At 34.9% G+C, this 22,918-nt stretch overlaps 1 protein-coding gene across 2 annotated transcripts in view; it reads right to left on the reverse strand.

Annotated features, from left to right (window-relative positions):
• Positions 1–6,378: 6,378 nt before the first annotated feature.
• Positions 6,379–22,918, reverse strand: part of Ccdc34 (coiled-coil domain containing 34) — a 31,964-nt gene continuing 15,424 nt past the window's right edge. For both annotated transcript variants that reach the window (XM_076844284.1, XM_076844283.1), the window contains exons 4-6: positions 9,866–10,024; positions 9,175–9,316; positions 6,379–7,174 (exon numbers count right to left, since the gene is read on the reverse strand). In XM_076844284.1, coding sequence (XP_076700399.1) covers positions 6,963–7,174; positions 9,175–9,316; positions 9,866–10,024 — 513 coding nt within the window. In that variant the 3' untranslated portion in view covers positions 6,379–6,962. The remainder of the gene's footprint in view (positions 7,175–9,174; positions 9,317–9,865; positions 10,025–22,918) is intronic.

Below are 22,918 nucleotides of genomic sequence, written 5' to 3' on the forward strand. Positions count from 1 at the left end.
ATTTCTCTGATTCACCTTTTAGATTTACCTGTGTGGGCACTTTGCATCTCATCCTATACCAAGGGAGGAAAGCCTTTGGCTGATGGGAGTGGGAGCTATAGTCAGGTAGGTGTTAGGTAGTTGTTTTGGTAAATTTATTCAAACTAAGAAGGGCATATACTACTTCCATTATTAATAAGTGCAGTCAAATGACATAATAAGCAATTCCATGTGCCAAACATTGTATTAGGTACTTTACATGATTAATCTTTGCATCTACCTATGGACTAAGCTTTATTGGGCACATTTTTTTAGAAGAATTATAACTGAGGCTTAAGGGGGTTCAGACTTGTCTAAGTCCCCACAAAACATGTACTCAAACTCTGGTGAGTCACTACTGCTCTCCTGAGTCCTGCTACCTCTCAGCAGGAGCTGGGCATGGCCCATAGGAAGACTCCCTAAAGGAAGCTGTTTTTATTTCACATATACCCTTCTACAAAGGAAATGATGCTGCTCTCACTGTCCTTTAGTAGAGATTAGTAACCAACATCTGCATCCTAAAATTATAAAAATTAATCACTCAGAATAATAAAGTGTTAGCATACAAAAGAGGTTTTAAGATCAACCAGGATAGGGTCTTTATTGAACAGATAAAACTGCTGAGCATTTTACTAAGAGACACTTTCTCTGTTTCACCTTTTAGATTTATCTGTGTGAGCACTTTGCATCTCAGCCTACACCAAGGGAGGAAAGCCTTTTGCTGAGGGAGTGGGAGCTGTAGACAGGTAGGTGTTAGGTGGTTGTTTTGGTAAATTCATTCAAACTAAGAAAACATTCCACTCCCACACCACCCTGTGTTGCCACTAAAAAGGAACAATGAGAGATTCCATCTCCCTCTGGCCCTTAGGTGTTTCCCAGGGCCATAAAAGGTAGGCTGGAGAGGCTTCTCCTTTTTCTAAGTTCTGTGCTGATTCTATCAGCTAGAAGAACATGAAGGAGAAAAGGGAAACAGGGTGGGTGGAAGGGCTCTGCAGTTTCTAGGAAAAAAAGAAGGGTAGTGTTCCTTGCCAACTTTTGCCCCTGCACATACAGCACAGCTTTCTTATGGTTGACAGATAATTAAATGTATTCTCTGTTTTAAGAGGAAATCCATGACACTGCTGTCCTTTCTGAAAAATATTTTCTCTCAGGCAGACTGCCATTATTAACAGTAGGTAGGTAAAGTAGCTTTGTGAGCGGTGGGGGGGGGGCATGTTTTTCTCAAGCCAACATTCCATTTAATTTAGGATATTAATGGGCAATAGTAGGAACACAAATATTGTTTTCTGTTTGAATAAAGAAAATTTAGTTCTTAGTTATAAAGTGTAATTGGTGTAAACTACTCCATACTTTTGTTATTCACCTGGGCCATGGGTATCATAATAAGCAAGTCGATGAGAGTGTAACACTGAATTGCCAATTAGTTCACTGGCGATTTGTTTTTCAAATAAATAGCCCATTTTTGTCACCTCAGACTTTGAGGTCACAGAAATATACTATTTATATTTACAAAATATACTATTTTTTAACATCAAAAGCCTCAAAGTATATTTTCCCATGAAATGCTTAAGATTTTCTTTACAAATGACTAAGAATTTTCAAATTTCCTTTATAATTTTGTATTAATGTGTCAATGTGTGCAAACTCTCTGAAAATCCCTTAGTTGTTCAAAAGCTAACATATCACCTCTGGTTGTTCTTTGAAAGAAAAAAAAGGTTATATGTGGAAATATACCTGAGTTCTGAGTCTATTCCTAATTCTTCGAAGTTCTGTTTAGTTGAGTGGCTCATCCTGAGTCTGTTTAATCACTCTGAGGGCCACCTTCTCATAGGGCAAGTATAAGATTAATTGTTGTTATCTCTGCTGGCATGTAATAACCTCTTTCAGTTTTCAGATTAAGACAGTCTTGTTCACCCAGAATCTAGCACCATGTTGGGGATTCAGTAAATAGTAGAAGTTCTCACTCATTTTCCCTGAACTTTACTTGATGCTACAGAACACCTTCTGCTCACCCTTTCTGAAAGTACCCACTCTCACTATAGAAGAACTCTCTTCATGTCCTCCTCCCACCACTTTTGGTGCTCTTCAATGGCTTTTTTTCCCTCTGCCTTACCTCTATGCTCCTTCCTCACATTCCATCCTAATCCGCCATCTTCTTGCCAGCTCACAATGGATGCTTGATAGTTACATGTTGAGTGAATAAATGAAATAATGTCATGCTTCAGACTCCTTGGGATATGCTTCAATAATTATATTAATCTGATTAGGTCTAAATATCTATCACTAAGTGAAATTTCTCAACTCTGGCAACAAATCTCTATCTCCACAAGCATATCTATAGCAATATGTTCAAAATGAAACTTAAGTCCAATTAAACATAGCAGATTAATCACACACAAGTATATCCTTTCTGTCCCATTCCTTAGGATGATAGCTAAGAAATTTCCTGAAGAAAAATATACAAATTTACAAGGACAAAGAGAACAGAAGAGAATACAGTGGTTAACTAAAAATTCCAACAAACTTTTATAAGAAAGCAGATAGAGGTGAAATGTCTGAATTAGAAGTCAGTATGAATGCAGTATTTTTTTCTCATCTTTAAAGACATTACAATAGTTGCTTTTTTCTTCTTTTTAATTAGTTGTTTCCACTGGGTGCCTTTTTCCTTGCTTTTCTCATTAACCATCTAAAGTTTTCTAAGCATTGATTACTAAAGGAAAGAAGAAAGGAAGAGTAGGAGGAGGAGAAGGAGGAGAAGAACAACTAACTCGGCCTATAGAACTAAGGAGAGCACAGTTTAGTACCCATCTTTAAAAATAATAATCCTCTTCCTCATACTGTGGCCTCCCAAATTCTTAATTTTTTCAACTCTCTCTCTCTCTCTCTCTCCCAAATATATATATATATATATATATATATATATATATATATATATATATATTCTATCTGGACCATCCACTGTCATGGTTATACTTTGGATACAGTCACTGCCATTCTCTACCACAAGCTCCTACCTCTCCAGCCTCCTTCCAGTTCATCCAACCTTTGTGACATCTTAACAAACACTTTTCTATTAAAGATCTCCTCCTCTTTTTCACCCCTCTTTACCCATCATCCTTTGTGAAACATCATGTTCCAGAACTATAATCACTCCCTGAAAACTCTTTAACTGCTTTGTTCCTCTTTCTCTCCATCCAACTGTCTATTTATCTAATTCTGAATAAACCTTACTCTGGGCCTAAATCCACATAGCTAAACTATTCTCCAGAAATGGAGAAAAACATGATAGAACAATGCTAATTGTTTTTACCCTATAACCAAAAATATCAAATGGAAAGCACATTGCCAACTGGCTCTTCTGATATCTCTAAAAATTCTGTTTTTCCCTCTCCAAAATGCTTATTTCTCTATTACCTTTTCCTCCAACTTATAATAACCTATTCAATTTTTCTGCAGATGATCTTGCCTTTCCTTCATACCTCACAGAGAAGCAAGAAACCATATGACAAGAATTACCTACATCAACTTCCCATAATACTCTCAATCCAGCCACATTTGAATCTATGAACAATGTGCTCTCTATTAAAATAGAAGAAATTTCCTTACTTCTATATAGGCCACCATTTTTGCTATTTAAGAACTGCATTTCTCAAATCATCCCTAATCTCTCCTAAATCTTCAAGTCGCCTTTCAACTATAGCATTACCATCAACAGAAACACACTTAATATCACCCATCTAATACAAAACAAACAAAGTGACTTTGACCTTACATTCCTTTCCAGCCCATATCCCATTTAGCTTCGCCTTTCACTATAAAACTTTGGAAAAAGTGGCTTTAACTTATGGGCTCTGCTTTCTTACCTCTGATTCTCGATGAAGTCTATTTCACTATAGTTTCATTCCAGTTTTTCTTCATATTTATTATATAGGAAAGGAAACAAATCTGATTGTAAAGCTTGAAACAATCTCTTGGGCTCTGATCCATATTCTGTGATTTATTATCAATAAATGCAATATAACTTCTCTGTATCTCAGTTTCCTCAAGTATAAAATGAAAATAATGAAAGTAACTATCTCATAATATTGTTGTGAGGATTAAATAGCACATATGAAAGCATAAGAATAGGGCTGGAGATGTGGCTCAAGCGGTAGCGCGCTCGCCTGGCATGCGTGTGACCGGGGTTCGATCCTCAGCACCACATACAAACAAAGATGTTGTGTCCACCGAAAACTAAAAAATAAATAATTCTCTCTCTCTCTCTCTTTAAAAAAGAAAGAAAGAAAGAAAGCATAAGAATACCAGGACTGTAGAAATAATTCAATACATGTTCACTATTGTGATCAACAAGAACCTTCCTTCATCTTACCAAATCCAATAATGAAGGCTCTTCCTTATCTTAGTTCTCAAGAGGCAGTAGAGAGAGTTCACAACTCACTTCCATTCATGGCTCCTGTGATATCACACTCTATTGGGTTTCTTCTACTCTACTGGCTGCTGATTCAGGATTTGGTGACTGTTTAACGTCTAAAAATTGGAATATTCAGCCCACCCTTCTTACTATCTAAACTCTTCCTAGGTATTCTGATCAAGTTTCATGTTTTTAAATACCATCTATGTGCTGATGTTGCTCAAACCATATCTCCAATCCTGGCTTTCTTCTGAGCATCAGACTCATATATTTAACTACCATCTCCACTAGGATATTTAGTTGGTTCTGAAAACCTAACAAATCCAGAACTGAATTCTTAAAGACCTCCCTCTTTCTTCATCTCAGCCCATAAATCTGCTCTATAAATCTTTCTATTTCTGTTATAATTATCACTATTTACATAGTTATCAGGCCAAATAACTAGAAGTCATATCTGATTCTTCCTCCTTCTTAATCTTCCAAATAATAGCAGCCCTGTTTGCTCCATCTCAAAAATATAACTCAAATACATCTCTATTTCTTATTACTGCTGCCATCTTAATCCAAGTTATCATGATCTCTTTGCTAGATGATAAAAAATGTTCTAAACGTTTCCCTCCTCCCATTCTCCCCTCCCCCCAATTAAGTAATTTTCTTCAGAGCAGCCAGTGTAATCTCAAAGAATAAACCAGACCTTATCAATTCCCTGTTTAAAATCTTCAGAGGCAATTACAATTAAATCCAGGCACAGTGGTGGGCAGCTGTAATTCCAGCAACAAGGGAGGCTGAGGCAGGAGATCACAAGTTTGAGGCTAGCCTCTGTAATTTAGTGAGGCCCTAAGCAATTTAGTGAGACAATGTCTCAAAATAAAAAAATAAAAAGGGCTGTGGATGTGTCTTAGTAGTAAAGCACCTGTAGGTTCAATCCCCAGTACTAAAAAAAAAGAGAGAATAAAATTCAAACTACTGATATCTATTGAACTCAGGATATACACTAAAATGATTCATGACTGAATGAAAAGTCTTGCTAGAATAGTTATAGTTAACAGTTAATCTCAGCTGTGAAATAGAATGTTTATTAGATATAACTACTACATGTGAAACCCTCAGAAATTCAGATACACCTCTCTCTCCCCCCACACACACACAGAGAGACTTATATAAAGCCAAAATTGCTTTTATAGAGAAAATTCACTTATATTTTTTAACAGAAAAATATTGCTACCCTGAAAAATTCTACATTTTCTCTATAAAGGCAAATTTACTCAAATAGAATGATTATATGGAAGTTTCACTATTTCAGGAGTTCTAAGAAATATGGTCAAGGGTCACAAGGGCCAGAAACATAGCTCAGCATAGCTCAGTGAGTGTGAGGCTCTAGGTTCAATCCTTAGTACTGCATAAAAACAAACAAACAAACAAACTAAACCTAAATCTCACCAACTTTTTGACTAAACAAACCCTACTGATTGCTAACAAATTGTTCTATGCTTAGAAGTGCATTTTTCTAAAGCTGTGTTTATATGAATACACTTTAAAAATTCTGTTGTCCTTGCATTGTCCAACATACTACCTGATCACCAGAAACTTGGCCAGTGACTAATCTGACAAAGATATGGAATATATTCTAAATAGAAATCACTTTAAAATGAATAAATTTACATTTCTTTCTCAGGCCCTAAAATAGATAATAGGCTTTTCCTAAAAAGCATATTTAATTAAATTTAATACAAATTGTGTGCTATTTTAGTAATCATTTCAACTTTATCCTTAAAATGTGTTTATTAATAAGATGTGTGATTTCAACCTCAGCAACATAAAACTTAACAATTAACATTTCAATATTAAAAAATAATGTAATGACAATCCTAATTTCAAAGCTAACAAGGAAGTACAATTAATGTGTAAGTATTTTTACAAAATAAAGCACAATATTACTAAGGTCTCAAGATTATAACACATCAATCTAAGATGCAGAGTGTAAAACAATGTATTTAGATTTTCCTTTGAAAGTCCCAACTCTTATTTCTGTAACAAAATAAACTTTACTCAGTTATTTTTAAAATATCTAAATGGGAAAAGTATACTAAAAGCCATCAACAAAGACTGTTTTTGATTATTCTTGGTTTCTAACCCATTTAGAAAAGCATGCAGTTTAGAAATGCATATTTGGACAAATTAATCTTAATGTTATGTTCTTGAACATAAACATCAGCAAACAATATAGAGTATGAAATAATACAGGAAAAATTTTTGGTTTTATGGGTATTACAGTGTGGTTTTAATACAAGCTAAACATAAGCACAATTGTTAGATTTATCATGCAAAACAATATGCCAAGATCAATCTTAAAAGAAAATATAAAAAATATAAAAAATACCCTTCTCAATTAATCCTTCAACTCCATATAAAATACAAAAATTAGTATGTCAATAATCACATCAAGTACTAACTTGCTGATTGAGAGGTAAAAAGTCTTTTTGATTTCAAAATTAAATAGCTTCAGGTAAAAGCATAGTATTTTCTACATATACTATCTTTCCATTTTGCACAGAGTTCCAAGACAAAGATTGCTTCTGGCTTTATGAATTACCAGAGATGACCTGTGTGGCTGACTTATCACAGGTCTTTTATTCTTCTTTCCTGATAGATCCTTAGCTTCTTTGGGAGGTGGCATATGAATTGGTTTCCATGGAATTGGATTACAAAAGGCTGGTTCTGGATAGGAAGTTCCACTGTAAAAACCTACAATCATTGAAAAATCAGAACAAAACAAAACAACTAAACTTCTTGAGAACAATTACTTATTTTAAAATTCCTAGAAAATGTTAAACTGTCAAAAAGACGAACTATCACTGACACATCAAGCTAATCTGAATACTTTAAAAAAACTAACACTTTCAAATATAGTAATGTAGTAAAAGATAATTCTGAGAAGCCAAAAAATATTGTTAAAACATATACAAAAAATAATGCTGAGAACCCAAATAATATTGTTAAAATCTATGCAAAGGTATAATAATACCTGCAAAGGTTTTACTATGGAATTAATTTCAGAACCATAAAATTGAATAAAACCTTCATTTCTTAACCCTGTCTAGGAAATGACTTATTTGTGAACCAGTTTCCCCTTGTCAGAGACTAAAATTTACAGAAAAATTTATTTTGCTTATACAGCTAAAGTGAATCAAGATTTTTGTTTAGAACCAGGGAATTTTGATTTATTGTTATTCAAGTTAATAAGATTTCACAGAATCAGTGTAATTTTATTACTAATTAGGGAGCATCTTTTGATGAACATACTGTTTAAAAATTGTGATGCCTGACAATAATAACTATGTAAAGGAAGAACATTCTGTAAATTATCTTCAAATCCTTTCGTCATTATAGGCACACAAATTCCTTTATTTCATAATTTATAAAAATGATAGGATAAAGAATAAAGACTTAAGGGAAGTACAGCATGCAGACAAATATGTTGCTTATCAGAATGAAGGGAAGGGATGGGGATAGGAAAAGAAAAGAGTGAAATGAATTCAAAATAATTTTCATATAAATGTATATAAATACACCATCATGTATAGCCATAAGAATGGGGTTCTAATTAGAATAAGATATGTCCCATATTTGTGCAGTTATATCAAAATGAATTCTACTGTCATGTATAATTAAAGAGAACCAGTAAAATAAAAAAGATAAACTCATTTAAAAAGCAAAGTAATTTAATAAAATAATCCATTGTTTTAGCAATTAATTTCTAGTCAATATGTATATTCCCACCTAAAGTCTTAGCTTTACTATCTAATCATTAGGTAAAAATCACTGCTTATTGACCTTTTTTTAAGCAAGAAAGAGAGAGAGGGAGGGTGGCAGGGAGGAAGGTGGGGGTAGGAGGAGGAGGAGAAGGAGGAGGAAGAAGCCATCCTCAGTAGCTAAAATGGATTAATAGATATAATGGATGACCTCTATGACATATAAGAGAGGCCTAATCCTGACAGCAGGAATGTGTCTTTCAGACCCTGGCAGCCCACTTTGACTGCATAATATGTCAACACACACTTTACCAAGATGGTCAAAACAAAGTCTGGAATATGTTCCATTGTGTGAACAAAACAGAATGGGAGTATTTTTAATAATAAATCATTTAAACAAGTGAAGGCAGCTGTCATCAAGGTATGAGCTTTCAACATAAAGCACAAAGAAAAACATGCAATGCCATTTATCATCAGACCAAGCCTAAAGGCCAATTGGTTCTGTTTGGTCATGTGCTATCTATATCCCACCCTGTAAAAAGAATGTGCCAAAGACACTGGAAGCCCTGCCTTAGAGAAGGTTAGAAAAAGGGTAGGCAAGATGAACCCTTAAACACATCCTGAGTAAGGCTTTTTCATTCAAGAATGTAAGAGCACTACCAGGGATGCTAGCAATTGAACCCAGGGCTGTATGCATGCTAAGGACATGCTCCATGACTGAACTACAGCTCCATCCCTGAGAATTTAACTTATTTCCTAATGTTAGAAATCATTGCTTAAAAGTATAAGTTTGCAGTTTTACAACCATTACCTTTATATATTATTTATGGAGAATGAATAAATTCCTACCAACATAGTATAATTTTCTAAAAGACAGTAATTTGAAAGAAAAATAAATTTTATAAGTTTCTATTTCTGTGAAAAAGAAACAAAATGTATAAAATTTGCTTCTGCAAACCATACTTATGTAAGCCACATAACATAAAAACTAACCTGTAAGTTTTCCATTGGCATAACCATAGCTCTTTACAGCTGGACGAGGTTTACTTTTTGCATTTTCCAACCATTCCTTAAACTTTTTATCTGCTATTTCCTTTTTCTCTTGTAATTCGACTTGCCGTTGTTTTTCTTTTTCCTTAAAATGACAAGACCAAAGCATTTCCAAGGATATTCTATAACTAAACATTCCATTCAAATTCTACTGAGTCTTTTCTCCCAGTTGCTTCCTCTCTCAATGGCTTACTGGCCACAATACTGAATTATATTTCTATAATTTGAGAGTAAAATTGAACATGATCAGGGATGTGATATTAATGTGTCTTCCTTTAAACAATAAGACATCAAACCCAAGAAAAAAGAAAGCAATCCACCTTCTTTTTAAAGTAATTTATTATACAGTAATGTGACTATATAAAAGTATATTGAAAAATATTTAAAACAACTAACAACAATTTTGAAAATGACTGAAAAAATATATAAGCTTATTGAAATTACTCAATGTAAGGAAACCAAAAATACATATTCATTTTGAAGCTTAAACATAGCATAATATAAGTAAGGGTAGTTTCATATCTTTATGCTATGATACGGTCAATTCTCTAATCATATACTTTTTTCTAAAATATAGTTGGCACCTATGAACACCAAAAACATATATTCTAACTGGCTACTTTAATAAAAATACCTTTTCTTTCTTCTTCTTCTCACATTCTTCAGCGATTTTTTTCTTTAACCATTCTTGATATTTTTCTTTTGCTTTTTCTTGTAAATGTTCTTTCTCTAGTTCTTTTGCTGCTTTCTCCTCCATTTCTTTATTCATTTTTTGTTCTCTTTCTTTCCTTTTCTTAAATAAAAATAGAAATTTTAATTGAAATACCTGTAATTATTCTCACATAAGGAAGGATTGTTATATGCAATAATTTTCTAAACTTCTATTATTCTTAAAATAAGTGGTGTAACAGTGGTTGGCACAATGTGGTTTATGAGAATATATAACATACTGCAATTACCTGTTCAATGTCAATAACAGGTATTACTGCTTGGCTGTAAGTTTCATTAGGACACTGACAAAGATCTTGCTCACCAACGTATACCTGCAACTGGGATAGTGCTGAGTAAACAATAGGTGCTCAATAAATATTCTTTAAATAAATTAGTGAATAAATATTACTATCTGTTAGACTGCTAAATCCTAGTATTTTTAATGGATGTTTACCCTCATGTATATAAACATTTCCTAGATAGATAACTTGTCAATACAAATACTTGGATAAGCATTCACCATAAGTGAGTTATAGAGTTCAAATAAACAATGCCTGCTGAAGATTGCATATAAGGACATAATTGAGCAAATCTTTAGGTATACTGTTTTATATAGATCAGAGGCTTGCAAACAAGGCTAAATGTCAAATTCGGCCCACAGGCCACCTGTATTTGAAAAAAACATTTTATATAAGTATGGCCAACTCATTTTGCTTATATATTTGCATATGGTTTCTTTTACTCTACAAGAGCAAAGTTGAATAGTTGCCACAGAGACTGCATGGGTAGAAAACCTGAGATATTTAAGATCTGGCCCTTTTCAGAAAAAAAATTAATTTTTTACATAGACTATAACTCAATGTTTTTCTTCTCCTTACTCAAATGATAATCTACCAACTGTAGTTAAATTCTAAATAAATAATAGCATGGATAGTTCTCTTTATCAAAGTTTTAGAAATTAATCTGAAAGGTATAAAAGGAATATAGAATACAAATATATATAATGTCAGTTTTCATGGAGCAAAGAAAGATGATCCAAAAAGAGAAATTCCTTCCCTGAAAGTATCTTGTAAAATACTGTAATATAAATTAACACCCAATTTTTACATACAATATATGTCCTGTTCAGTGCTGTGCAGCACAAGCAAGTTTTTGAAAATCAGGGCTTACACCATTCCTCAAGTTGATATATTTCTTTCTTGCTGTGCGGCCAATAGTTGTGAAAGGAAATCTTTTCATAACAAAACCTCAATACCACTGGAACAATAACGGATTTTAATTACTCCTCACTGGCAGAAAATCTACAAACTGAAAATGGTCTTAGAATATATCTCTCTTAATCTGTGTGATTTATGACTCTCCTGCCTAACCTCACCAACAAGAAATCATCTAGTCCTTATAATGTTTTCAATGAAAGAAACTAACACTTCATTGGTATCTATACCTCACACTATTCTATGTACTTAATTATATATATGGACCATCAGTTAATTCTTACAATCCCAGTATGAGGTAGGTACTATTATTATCCTATTTACAAAGGAGGAAAGGAAGGCACAAGAGGGTAATTTGCCTAAGATCACACAGCAAGTAGTAGATCACTATAGATCACAAAGACTTTTAAATGGAAGAATGCTAAAAATAATGTTATGCCAAAAAATTTAAACCAAAGTGAAATGTCAAAACTCCTTAAAACATACTACTTCTCAAAATTAATTCAAGAAGAAATAGTATCTGGATAACCATTTATTATAAAACAATTCAAAATTTAAAAATTTACCAAAAAGTACTCTAGCTTCTGATAGCTTCATTGGTAGTTTGCAATGTACATTTAAGGAAGAAATAATACCAAATGACTACACAAATTAATTTTATGTTACAAGATAATATCAGAAACAAGGCAAGATAACTGCTCTATAGCCCAAAATGTGAAATAATTAGAAATATATGTAACAAGTGATGCATAATACCATCATTAAGAACTAAATAAAACTGATGAGAAATAAGACAAATAAATGGAAAGAAAAAACATATTCATAGATTTTAAATTTGATATTACTAAGAGCCATTTTCTCCAAAACGATCTACACATTTAACAAAATCCCAAAAGTGCCAAGCACTATTCAAGCAGGCATAATTAACACGTCTGATAAGCAGATGCTGAATTGCATATAGAAAGGTGCAAAGGAACTACAATAAGTTTGGAAAAGAAGACAAAAGTTGATTTATATTATCTATTTTTTAAAAACTATAAGTTCAAGAATTATAGAGCTGTAGTAACAAGTCAGTACTGCTGACACAGGATATATATCAATAGAAGAGAATAGAATTCAGAAATAGATCTGTGTGTGTGTGTGTGTGTGTGTGTGTGTGTGTGTGGTCAATTGATTTTAAACAAAGTGTCAAGGTAATTTGATAAGGAAAGGATTATCTATTCAATTAACAGTGGAACAATTGAATATATATATGCAAATAAATGAACCCCAACCTTTAACTCAACAAGACATTAAACTGAACTCAAAATAAACATACAGGTAAAGCTAAAGTTATAAAACTTCTAGAAGAAAACAATGAATAATTTATACTCTTGAATTACACAATGTTTTTTAAATAAAGACATACAAACCATAACCATAAAAGAAAAAACTGAAATATGGAATATCGTCAAAATTTAAAACTTGTGCTCTTTAAGCTGGGCACAGATGTTTGTGCCTATAATCCCAGTGAATAGGGAGGCTGAAGCAGGAGGATTGAAAGTTCAAGGCCAGCCTCAGCAACTCAGGGAGGCCTTACACAATTTAGCAAGATAGTGTCTCAAAAAAAAAAAAAAAAAAAAAGGATAGGGATGTATCTAAGTGGTAAAGTCTACATGGTTTAAATCCCCAGGGAAGGAAGGAAGGAAAGAACATCATTCTGCTCTTTAAAATACAGTATTCAGAAAAATTAAACGGGCCATGAGTGATGGCACACACCTGTAATCCCAATGACTCAGCAGATTGAGGCAGGAGAATCTCAATTTCAAAGTCAGCCTCAGCAACTTAGCAAGGCCCTCCTAAGCCACTTAGCAAGACCCTGTCTCAAAACAAAAATTAAAAAACTGGCTGGAGATGTGACTCAGTAGTTAAACATCCCTGGGTTTGTCCCTGGCACCAAAAAAAAAAAAAAAAAAAAAAAAAAAAAAGAAAGAAAAAAATTAAATGGGAGGAAATATTTGCAGTGCATTTATCTGACATTGGACTGTGGTCTGAATATATAAAGATTTCTAGGACTGGAGATTACTCATTGGTAGGTGTTAGACTAGCCTGAGTGAGGCCCTGAGTTCAATCCCCAGCACCACATTAAAAAAATAAAAGAAAAAGTGAAGAGAAATGTACAAAATTCACCCAGTGTCACATGTACCTATATTCCCAGCTACTTGGGAGGCTCAGACAAGAGGATCACCTGACAAGCCCAGGAATTTGAGGCCAACCGGGGTAACAAAGTGATATCACTAAGATCCCCATCTCAAAAAAAAAAAAAAAAAAAAAGAAAGAAAGAATAATTCCTACATGTCTTTTGGCGGGGAGAGGAGGCTTGTTGAGGACTGAATCCAGAGCCTGCTAAGCATGCTCTCTGCCGCTAAGTTTTACTCAACCATGAATACTTACAAATTATTATATCTTAATAAGAAGTCATATAACCCCTTCAAAAAATGGGCAAAAGACTTAAATCGACACAAAACAAATCCAAAAGAAGCTAACAACAAATGTAGCTCAGTTGTAGAGCACTTGCCTACCATGGTCAATAAGTATAATAAACTGAATTGTGTCCCTTCAACTCCTATGTTGAAGGCCTAACTCCCAAGTGTGAGGAGATAAGACCTTCCAAGAGTAAATCAAACTTAAATGAGGTCCTAATCCAATAAGACTGATGTCCTTATAAAAAGAGGAAAATACACCAAAGATGTGTGTGCACAGAGAAAAAGCCAGAAGACAAGCCATCTGCAGGCCAGAGCCTAAAGAGAATCCAAATCTACAGACACCTTCATCTTGATTTCCAGTCTCTGGGATGTGAGAAAATTTTCTGTTGTTTAAACCATCCAAGTCTGTGGGTATTTGGTTACGCATCCCTGAAAGACTAATACAATGAACTTATAAAAAGATGCGAAACAGCATTAGATCTCATGGAAATGAAAATTAAAACAATGGCATATACTATACACACACTGGAAGAACTAAAACGAAAGACTGACAATATAAGGTTTGCCAAAGATGTAAAATATTTGGAACTTTCATACAATAGCTATGGGAATATAAATTGGTATAAGCACCTTAGAAAATACTTTGGCAATTTCTCATAAACACATTCTTACCACATAGCCCAGCAATTCAGCTCCTAAACATTTACCCAAAACAAATGAAAACAAATGTCCACAAAAGACTTATATATAAATGGTCATAGAATTTTATTCATAATATCTCCAAATGGAAAACAATCCACTGACCATCAACTAGTGAATGGATAAACAATTTGTGCTATTCCATGGGAGACTACTCATCAAAAAAACGAATTAACAATATATGAAATATCAGGATATATTTAAAAACAAAAGAAGTCCAACACAAAGAAGTTCAACACATTCTTTCATTCTGCTTTTAAGAAAGTATAGAGAAGGACCTAGGCAGGAGATCCAACATGGCGGTGGGCGCGGAGAAATCAAGTCTCTGATCTCTTCAGCTGCGCGGGCATAGGAGTCGTAATCCGTCTAAATGCTGTTTGCGCGGGATAACTAGGCAATGCTGAGCTGACATGGATCTGGGGCGAACAGTCTGGGCCTCTCAGAACACACACCGAGCCCGGATCAGCTGAATTCAAGCTCCCGTTTGCCTGCGTCTCGCAGACAAACTGCTGTGACTCAGCACTAAACGATCCCGCTGAAACAACTGGTCGGCCCATCTGAACCTGCAGAGGTTAATACCAACCGAGCCTTCATAGGCAGTGGCCACAGGATTGAGAGGGGCTTGGGAGAGCCAGTCAGGACCCACCCGTTGCATTGGTCACTCGGCAAAGGGAACGAACTGTCGCCATTTGCATGGGATACCACCAGAATGCAGCGGAGGAGATAGCTTCATTGAAACCTGCAGCGACAGGTGTGTAACCCCCTAGCCCTTCCTCTCCACACAGCGGGGAAACCTAAAGGGCCCCTCCCAGCTCTCCCATAAGGGCCCCTCCCAGCTCTCCCATGAACGGGATAGTCAGACCGAGGGAATCAGGAGTGGCGCGGGACCCACGGTGTGGAACCCTCGGCTACCGCTCCCACCAGCGCTGACAACTGAGGTCTCTTGCATCAGCTATCCAGGGTGTGGACATCAGAGGGCAAGCAAAATTCGCTGAGGGTTCCTAGCCCCAAGCTCCACAAACTTAGGGTCTGAGGGAATGGCAAACGGGGAGAGTGTGCCCAGTCGTTCAAGAAAATAGGGCTCCCGGGAGCAGCAGACCTGGCATATAGCCAGTATTGTGGTGACCGTCACTGGTGAGCAGGGCCTGCGTTGAGGAAAAGTGGGGGAGTGACTAGACACAAGAGAAGGCCCTAGGCACTCAGGATTGGAGACCCGCCCAGTCTGGGAGGAGGAGCTGCTGCACAGTGACAGGTTCCCGTGTATTGAGAGGAGAAGCTTGGCCCGGTGGGCACAGCTCCACCAACTGGAAGAGAAGTTAATCAAACTCTAAGACTGCATTTATTAATTTTTTTTAATTTGGGTTTTTTTCATTTTCATTTTTTAAAATTTTTAAAAAATTTTTTAATTTTTAAATTTTAATTTTAATTTTTTTTAATTTCTTTTTCTTTTTTTATTTTCTATTTTTTTCTTTTTTCTTTTCATTTCTTTTCAATTTCCTTATTCCCCCTTCCTTGAATTCTACCTGCTTACTCTCATTCTCTTTAGTGACTTCTTCCCTTCCCTTCTAATACCTTTCCTCCCAAGCATCAAATAAATTTATAGGAGTAAACAGCAACTCAGCAGTCAAACAGAACAAGAAGTAACATGAACAGCATGAAAAAGCAAGGAAGAAAAGGAGTACAAACAATGCAGGACAGCCTAAATATTCAGGAGGACCTAGAGGCATCAGAAAAATGGCCAAATAAAGAACTCAAGGAAAACCTTAGACAGATGGAATGGAATCTTAAAGAGGATATGAAACAGCAAATTCAAACAGTGAAAGAACACATTGAAAATGAATTACATAAACAGATAAAAGAAGCAAATAAGCATCTTTTTATCAGGAGATAGAGATTATAAAAAAATCAAACAATAATTCTAGAAATGAAGGAAACTATAAACCAAATTAAAAACTCAAATGAGAGTATCACTAACAGAGTGGAGCAAGTAGAAGCCAGAACGTCAGATAATGAAGACAAAATACATCATCTTGAAAAGAGTCTAGCCAACTCAGAAAGGCTGGTAAAAAAATCACGAGAAAAACATCCAAGAGATATGGGATAACATAAAAAACGAAACGTAAGAGTCATCGGGATAGAGGAAGGTATAGAGGTTCAAACCAAGGGAATAAGCAACCTGCTGAATGAAATAATTATAGAAAACTTTCCAGAAATAAAAAAGGAAACGGATATACGAATTGTCAATGTATACAGGACACCGAGCATACAAAATCACAGTAGACCAACGCCAAGACACATTGTTATGAAGATATCCAATATACAGAACAAAGAGAAAATATTAAAAGCTACAAGAGAAAGGAGGCAGATTACATTCAGGGGTAAACCAATAAGGTTAACAACGGATTTTTCATCACAGATTCTGAAAGCGAGAAGATCCTGGAAAATAAATGTTATTTCAAACACTGAAAGACAATGAATGCCAACCAAGAATTTTGTATCCAGCAAAATTAAGCTTCAGGTACGACAACGAAATAAAAATCTTTCATGATAAACAAAAGTTAAAAGAATTTGCAGCCAGAAAACCAGCACTGCAAAGCATCTTGAGCAAAACACTACACGAGGAAGAAATGAAAAACAATAACCAAAACCAACAGTGGGAAGTACCTCAATAAAGACAGAGGGTGGGGGGGAAAGCTAATCATGGAGAAACAAACTAAATTTAAAAAAAAAAAGATAAATAAATCAAACATGGCTGGAAGTATAAACCATATATCGATAGTAACTCTAAATGTTAATGGCTTAAACTCTCCAATAAAGCGACATAGGCTGGTAACATGGATTAAAAAAACAAATCCAACAATATGCTGCCTCCAGGAGACACACCTGATTGAAAAAGACATACACAGGCTGAAGGTGAAAGGTTGGGAAAAAATATACCACGCACACGGTCCTCGGAAGCAAGCAGGGGTGGTCATCCTCATATTGAATAAAATTGACTTCAAGACTAAGTTAATCAAAAGGGATAAGGAAGGACATTATATATTGTTAAAAGGAACCATTCACCAACAAGAAATAACAATTATCAATATTTATGCACCAAATAAGGGTGCTGCGACGTTCATAAAACAAACTCTCCTCAAGTTCAAGAATCAAATAGACCACAACACAATAATTATGGGTGACTTCAACACACTTCTCTCACCATTGGACAGATCCTCCGAACAAAAGTTGAATAAAGAAACTATAGAACTCAATATCACAATCAATAACCTAGACTTAACTGACATATATAGAATATATCAACCATCATCAAGTGGATATATTTTTTTCTCAGAAGCACAAGGATCCTTCTCAAAAATAGACCATATATTATGCCATAGGGCAACCCTCAGTAAATATAAAGGGGTGGAGATAATACCATGCATTTTATCTGATCATAATGGAAAGAAACTGGAAATCAATGATAGAAGAAGGAAGGAAAAATCCTACATCACATGGAAAATGAACAATATGTTACTGAATGATCAATGGGTTACAGAAGACATAAAGGAGGAAATCAAAACATTCTTAGAGATAAATGAAAATACAGACACAACATATCGGAATCTATGGGACACAATGAAAGCAGTTTTAAGAGGGAAATTCATCGCCTGAAGGTCATTCCTCAAAAAAAGAAAAAAACAACAAATAAATGAGCTCACACTTCATCTCAAAGACCAAGAAAAGGAAGAGCAAAACAACAGCAAATGTAGCAGAAGGCAAGAAATAATTAAAATCAGAGCAGAAATCAATGAAATTGAAACAAAAGAAACTACTGAAAAAATTGACAAAACTAAAAGGTTCTTCAAAAAAATAAATAAGATCGACAGACCCTTAGCCATGCTAACAAAGAGAAGAAGAGAGAGAACACAAATTACTAACATACGGGATGAAAAAGGCAATATCACAACAGATGCTACAGAAATACAGAAGACAATTAGAAATTATTTTGAAAACCTATATTCCAATAAAATAGAAGATAGTGAAGACATCGATAAATTTCTTAAGTCATATGATCTGCCCAGACTGAGTCAGGAGGATACACACAATTTGAACAGACCAGTATCAATGGATGAAATAGAAGAAGCAATCAAAAGACTACCAACCAAGAAAAGCCCAAGACCAGATGGGTATACAGCGGAGTTGTACAAAACCTTTAAAGAAGAATTAATACCAATACTTTTCAAGTTATTTCAGGAAATAGAAAAAGAGGGAGCTCTTCCAAATTCATTCTATGAGGCCAACATCACCCTGATTCCGAAACCAGACAAAGACACTTCAAAGAAAGAAAACTACAGACCAATATCTCTGATGAACCTAGATGCAAAAATCCTCAATAAAATTCTGGCGAATCGGATACAAAGGTACATCAAAAAAATTATGCACCATGATCAAGTAGGATTCATCCCTGGGATGCAAGGATGATTCAATATACGGAAATCAATAAATGTTATTCACCACATCAATAGACTTAAAGAACTATATGATCATCTCGATAGATGCAGAAAAAGCATTCGACAAAGTACAGCATCCCTTTATGTTCAAAACATTAGAAAAACTAGGGATAACAGGAACTTACCTCAACATTGTAAAAGCTATCTATGCTAAGCCTCAGGCTAGCATCATTCTGAATGGAGAAAAATTGAAGGCATTCCCTCTAAAATCTGGAACAAGACACAGGGATGCCCTCTATCACCACTTCTATTCAATATAGTTCTCGAAACACTGGCCAGAGCAATTAGACAGACGAAAGAAATTAAAGGCATAAAAATAGGAAAAGAGGAACTTAAATTATCACTATTTGCGGATGACATGATTCTATACCTAGAAGACCCAAAAGGGTCTACAAAAAAACTACTAGAACTAATAAATGAATTCAGCGAAGTGGCAGGATATAAAATCAACACGCATAAATCAAAGGCATTTCTGTACATCAGCAACAAAACTTCTGAAACGGAAATGAGGAAAAACACTCCATTGACAATATCCTAAAAAAAAATAAAATACTTGGGAATCAACCTAACAAAAGAGGTGAAAGATTTATACAATGAAAACAACAGAACCCTAAAAAGAGAAGTAGAAGAAGATCTTAGAAGATGGAAAAATATACCCTGTTCATGGATAGGCAGAACTAACATCATCAAAATGGCGATATATATAGATAGATATATAGATAAAGCAATATACAGATATATATAGATAAAGCAATCATGAAATTCATATGGAAAAATAAAAGACCCAGAATAGCAAAAGCAATTCTAAGCAGGAAGTGTGAATCAGGCGGTGATTCACAAATCTAGTGATACCAGATTTCAAACTATATTACAGAGCAATAGTAACAAAAACAGCATGGTACTGGTACCAAAACAGGCGGGTAGATCAATGGTACAGAATAGAGGAGACAGAGACTAATCCACAAAGTTACAACTATCTTATATTTGATAAAGGGGCTAAAAGCATGCAATGGAGGAAGGATAGCATCTTCAACAAATGGTGTTGAAAACTGGAAATCCATATGCAACAAAATGAAACTGAATCCCCTCCTCTCACCATGCACAAAAGTTAACTCAAAGTGGATCAAGGAGCTTGATATCAAATCAGAGACTCTGCGTCTGATAGAAGAAAAAGTTGGCTCTGATCTACATATTGTGGGGTCGGGCTCCAAATTCCTTAATAGTACACCCATAGCATAAGAGTTAATAACAAGAATCAACAAATGGGACTTACTTAAACTGAAAAGTTTTTTCTCAGCAAGAGAAACAATAAGAGAGGTAAATAGGGAACCTACATCATGGGAACAAATTTTTACTCCCCACACTTCAGATAGAGCCCTAATATCCAGAGTATACAATGAACTCAAAAAATTAGACAATAAGATAACAAATAACCCAATCAACAAATGGGCCAAGGACCTGAACAGACACTTCTCAGAGGAGGATATACAATCAATCAACAAGTACATGAAAAAATGCTCACCATCTCTAGCAGTCAGAGAAATGCAAATCAAAACCACCCTAAGATACCATCTCACTCCAGTAAGACTGGCAGCCATTAGGAAGTCAAACAACAACAAGTGCTGGCGAGGATGTGGGGAAAAAGGTACTCTTGTACATTGCTGGTGGGACTGCAAATTGGTACGGCCAATTTGGAAAGTAGTATGGAGATTCCTGGGAAAGCTGGGAATGGAACACCAATTGACCCAGCTATTGCCCTTCTCGGACTATTCCCTGAAGACCTTAAAAGAGTGTACTACAGGGATACTGCCACATCGATGTTCATAGCAGCACAATTCACAATAGCTAGACTGTGGAACCAACCCAGATGCCCTTCAATAGATGAATGGATAAAAAAAATGTGGCATTTATACACAATGGAGTATTACTCTGCACTAAAAAATGACAAAATCATGGAATTTGCAGGGAAATGGATGGCATTAGAGCAGATTATGCTAAGTGAAGCTAGCCAATCCCTAAAAAACAAATGTCAAATGTCTTTTTTGATATAATGAGAGCAACTAAGAACAGAGCAGGGAAGAAGAGCAGGAGGAAAAGATTAACATTAAACAGAGACATGAGGTGGGAGGGAAAGGGACAGAAAAGGGAAATTGCATGGAAATGGAAGGAGACCCTCATTGTTATACAAAATTACATATAAGAGGTTGTGAGGGGAATGGGAAAAAAAACAAGGAGAGAAATGAATTACAGTAGATGGGGTAGAGAGAGAAGATGGGAGGGGAGGGGAGGGGGGATAGTAGAGGATAGGAAAGGTAGCAGAATACAACAGTTACTAGTAGGGCATTATGTAAAAATGTGGATGTGTAACTGATGTGATTCTGCAATCTGTATTTGGGGTAAAAATGGGAGTTCATACCCACTTGAATTTAATGTATGAAATATGATATGTCAAGAGCTTTGTAATGTTTTGAACAACCAATAAAAAAAAAAAAAGTACAATCTTATATACAGAATAGAAAGATTCCCAGGATATTTGGAGCTGGGGCTGGCTATGGGAAGGGAATGGGGGTTGGATGCGAAGGGAACTTTCCAGAGTGATGAAAATGTTCTTGACTCTGGTGCTTATTAATTATACAGGTACGTACATCTGTCAAACTCATAAACTTAAAATAGATGTATTTTATTGCACAGCAGGCAGTCAGAATTGTCACTGCTACTGAGAGAGCAGTCAGCCATTAAGTGGCTTCGGATTTTCTAGCACACTGGTTCTATATCACAGAGGATAACAATTAATCTTCCTTTTCTAAAATGGTGCCCTGAAAGAACCTTTGTTTCTTACAAGTAAAAGAAATGAACAACTGGCTACTTTAAGTTTTTTACTTTAATTCCTCTAATAGGGCCTACTTGGCACACAGAAAAAGCTAAGTAAACATTTGTTGAAAGCATGAATGATACCACTGATAACAGTGCTATCAATCATACACCTTGTTGATTTGAATTAAGTCTTTCAAATAAAATATCAGTGTGTTTTGAGAATTAAAAACAATTTTATTTTTAAATAACTTTTTAAAACACTGAAAGTAGAGGCCTTTTTCAACATTTGTATTAATGTGTAAAAAAATTAATCTGGAAAATAAATTAGCATAGCAACACAAATATTAAGTGTACTCAATGAGATAAGCCATTTGTTTTAAAAGGATTTCACAATTACAGTCTTATTAGAAGAAAGCAATCTTGCTAATGTATACATAAATTCTTTTGTCTGATTTTTTGATAAAACACAGTGAAAATGACTTAGAGAAAATAGCAGCCCAAGATACAACTAAAATGAAGCTGGAGGCAGCAGAGGACCACACACCATGAAATGTAAACAGAAAGCTAGATGCCAGACAGGAAGAGAAGAACCAGGAGAGCAGTCTTTACAAATACAGGTAAATGTAACTATGGCTGAATAAGAAATCTGATATTAAGGAAAAAAAAAAAAAAGGAGGGATCAATTATTCTTTAACATGAACAAGAATGCTGCAGAATAGGTAAATTAATTTTTCAGGGTTCATCTCTGAATCATTTTCTACCTTATGAAATCTTGCTTTCAATAATTAGTGATTTATGTCATGGCAAGCCACTTACTCCAAAAGAATTTTTTCCTCAAAAATAATTGGATTAGGTCTACTACCACTAACTAAAACAGTGAATATATATCATATATCCCTCAGTAGTATCTTACATTCTTAGAAAAACAACAATTATGTTTGATTGGCATGGTAAAATTAGCTTAATGAAGTTAGAAGATAAGAGAAGCTTCTAGAGGAGAGAGCATACCACACATGGAGAACTATTTTCATATAAACTTCAAAAAAGTATCACCCAAATTTTTGTAATGGTCATATAGACTTATTTTGATTGTGACATTTATTCAAAGTACTCTTTTGGGGATGAAGTAAACAAACACAATCCATAGTAATTGATTTCTAAACAAACACAATCCAAGTAAGGATCAAATACTTTTATGGTTATAATACATACACACACATACACACAGACACCTCTCTAACCAATTTCCTTCTTCTGATGCCTGGATGATGAAGGTTATGTTATCTTCAAC

This window comes from Callospermophilus lateralis, chromosome 2 (genome assembly GCF_048772815.1).
Source record: "Callospermophilus lateralis isolate mCalLat2 chromosome 2, mCalLat2.hap1, whole genome shotgun sequence".
Taxonomy (NCBI): Eukaryota; Metazoa; Chordata; class Mammalia; order Rodentia; family Sciuridae; genus Callospermophilus; species Callospermophilus lateralis.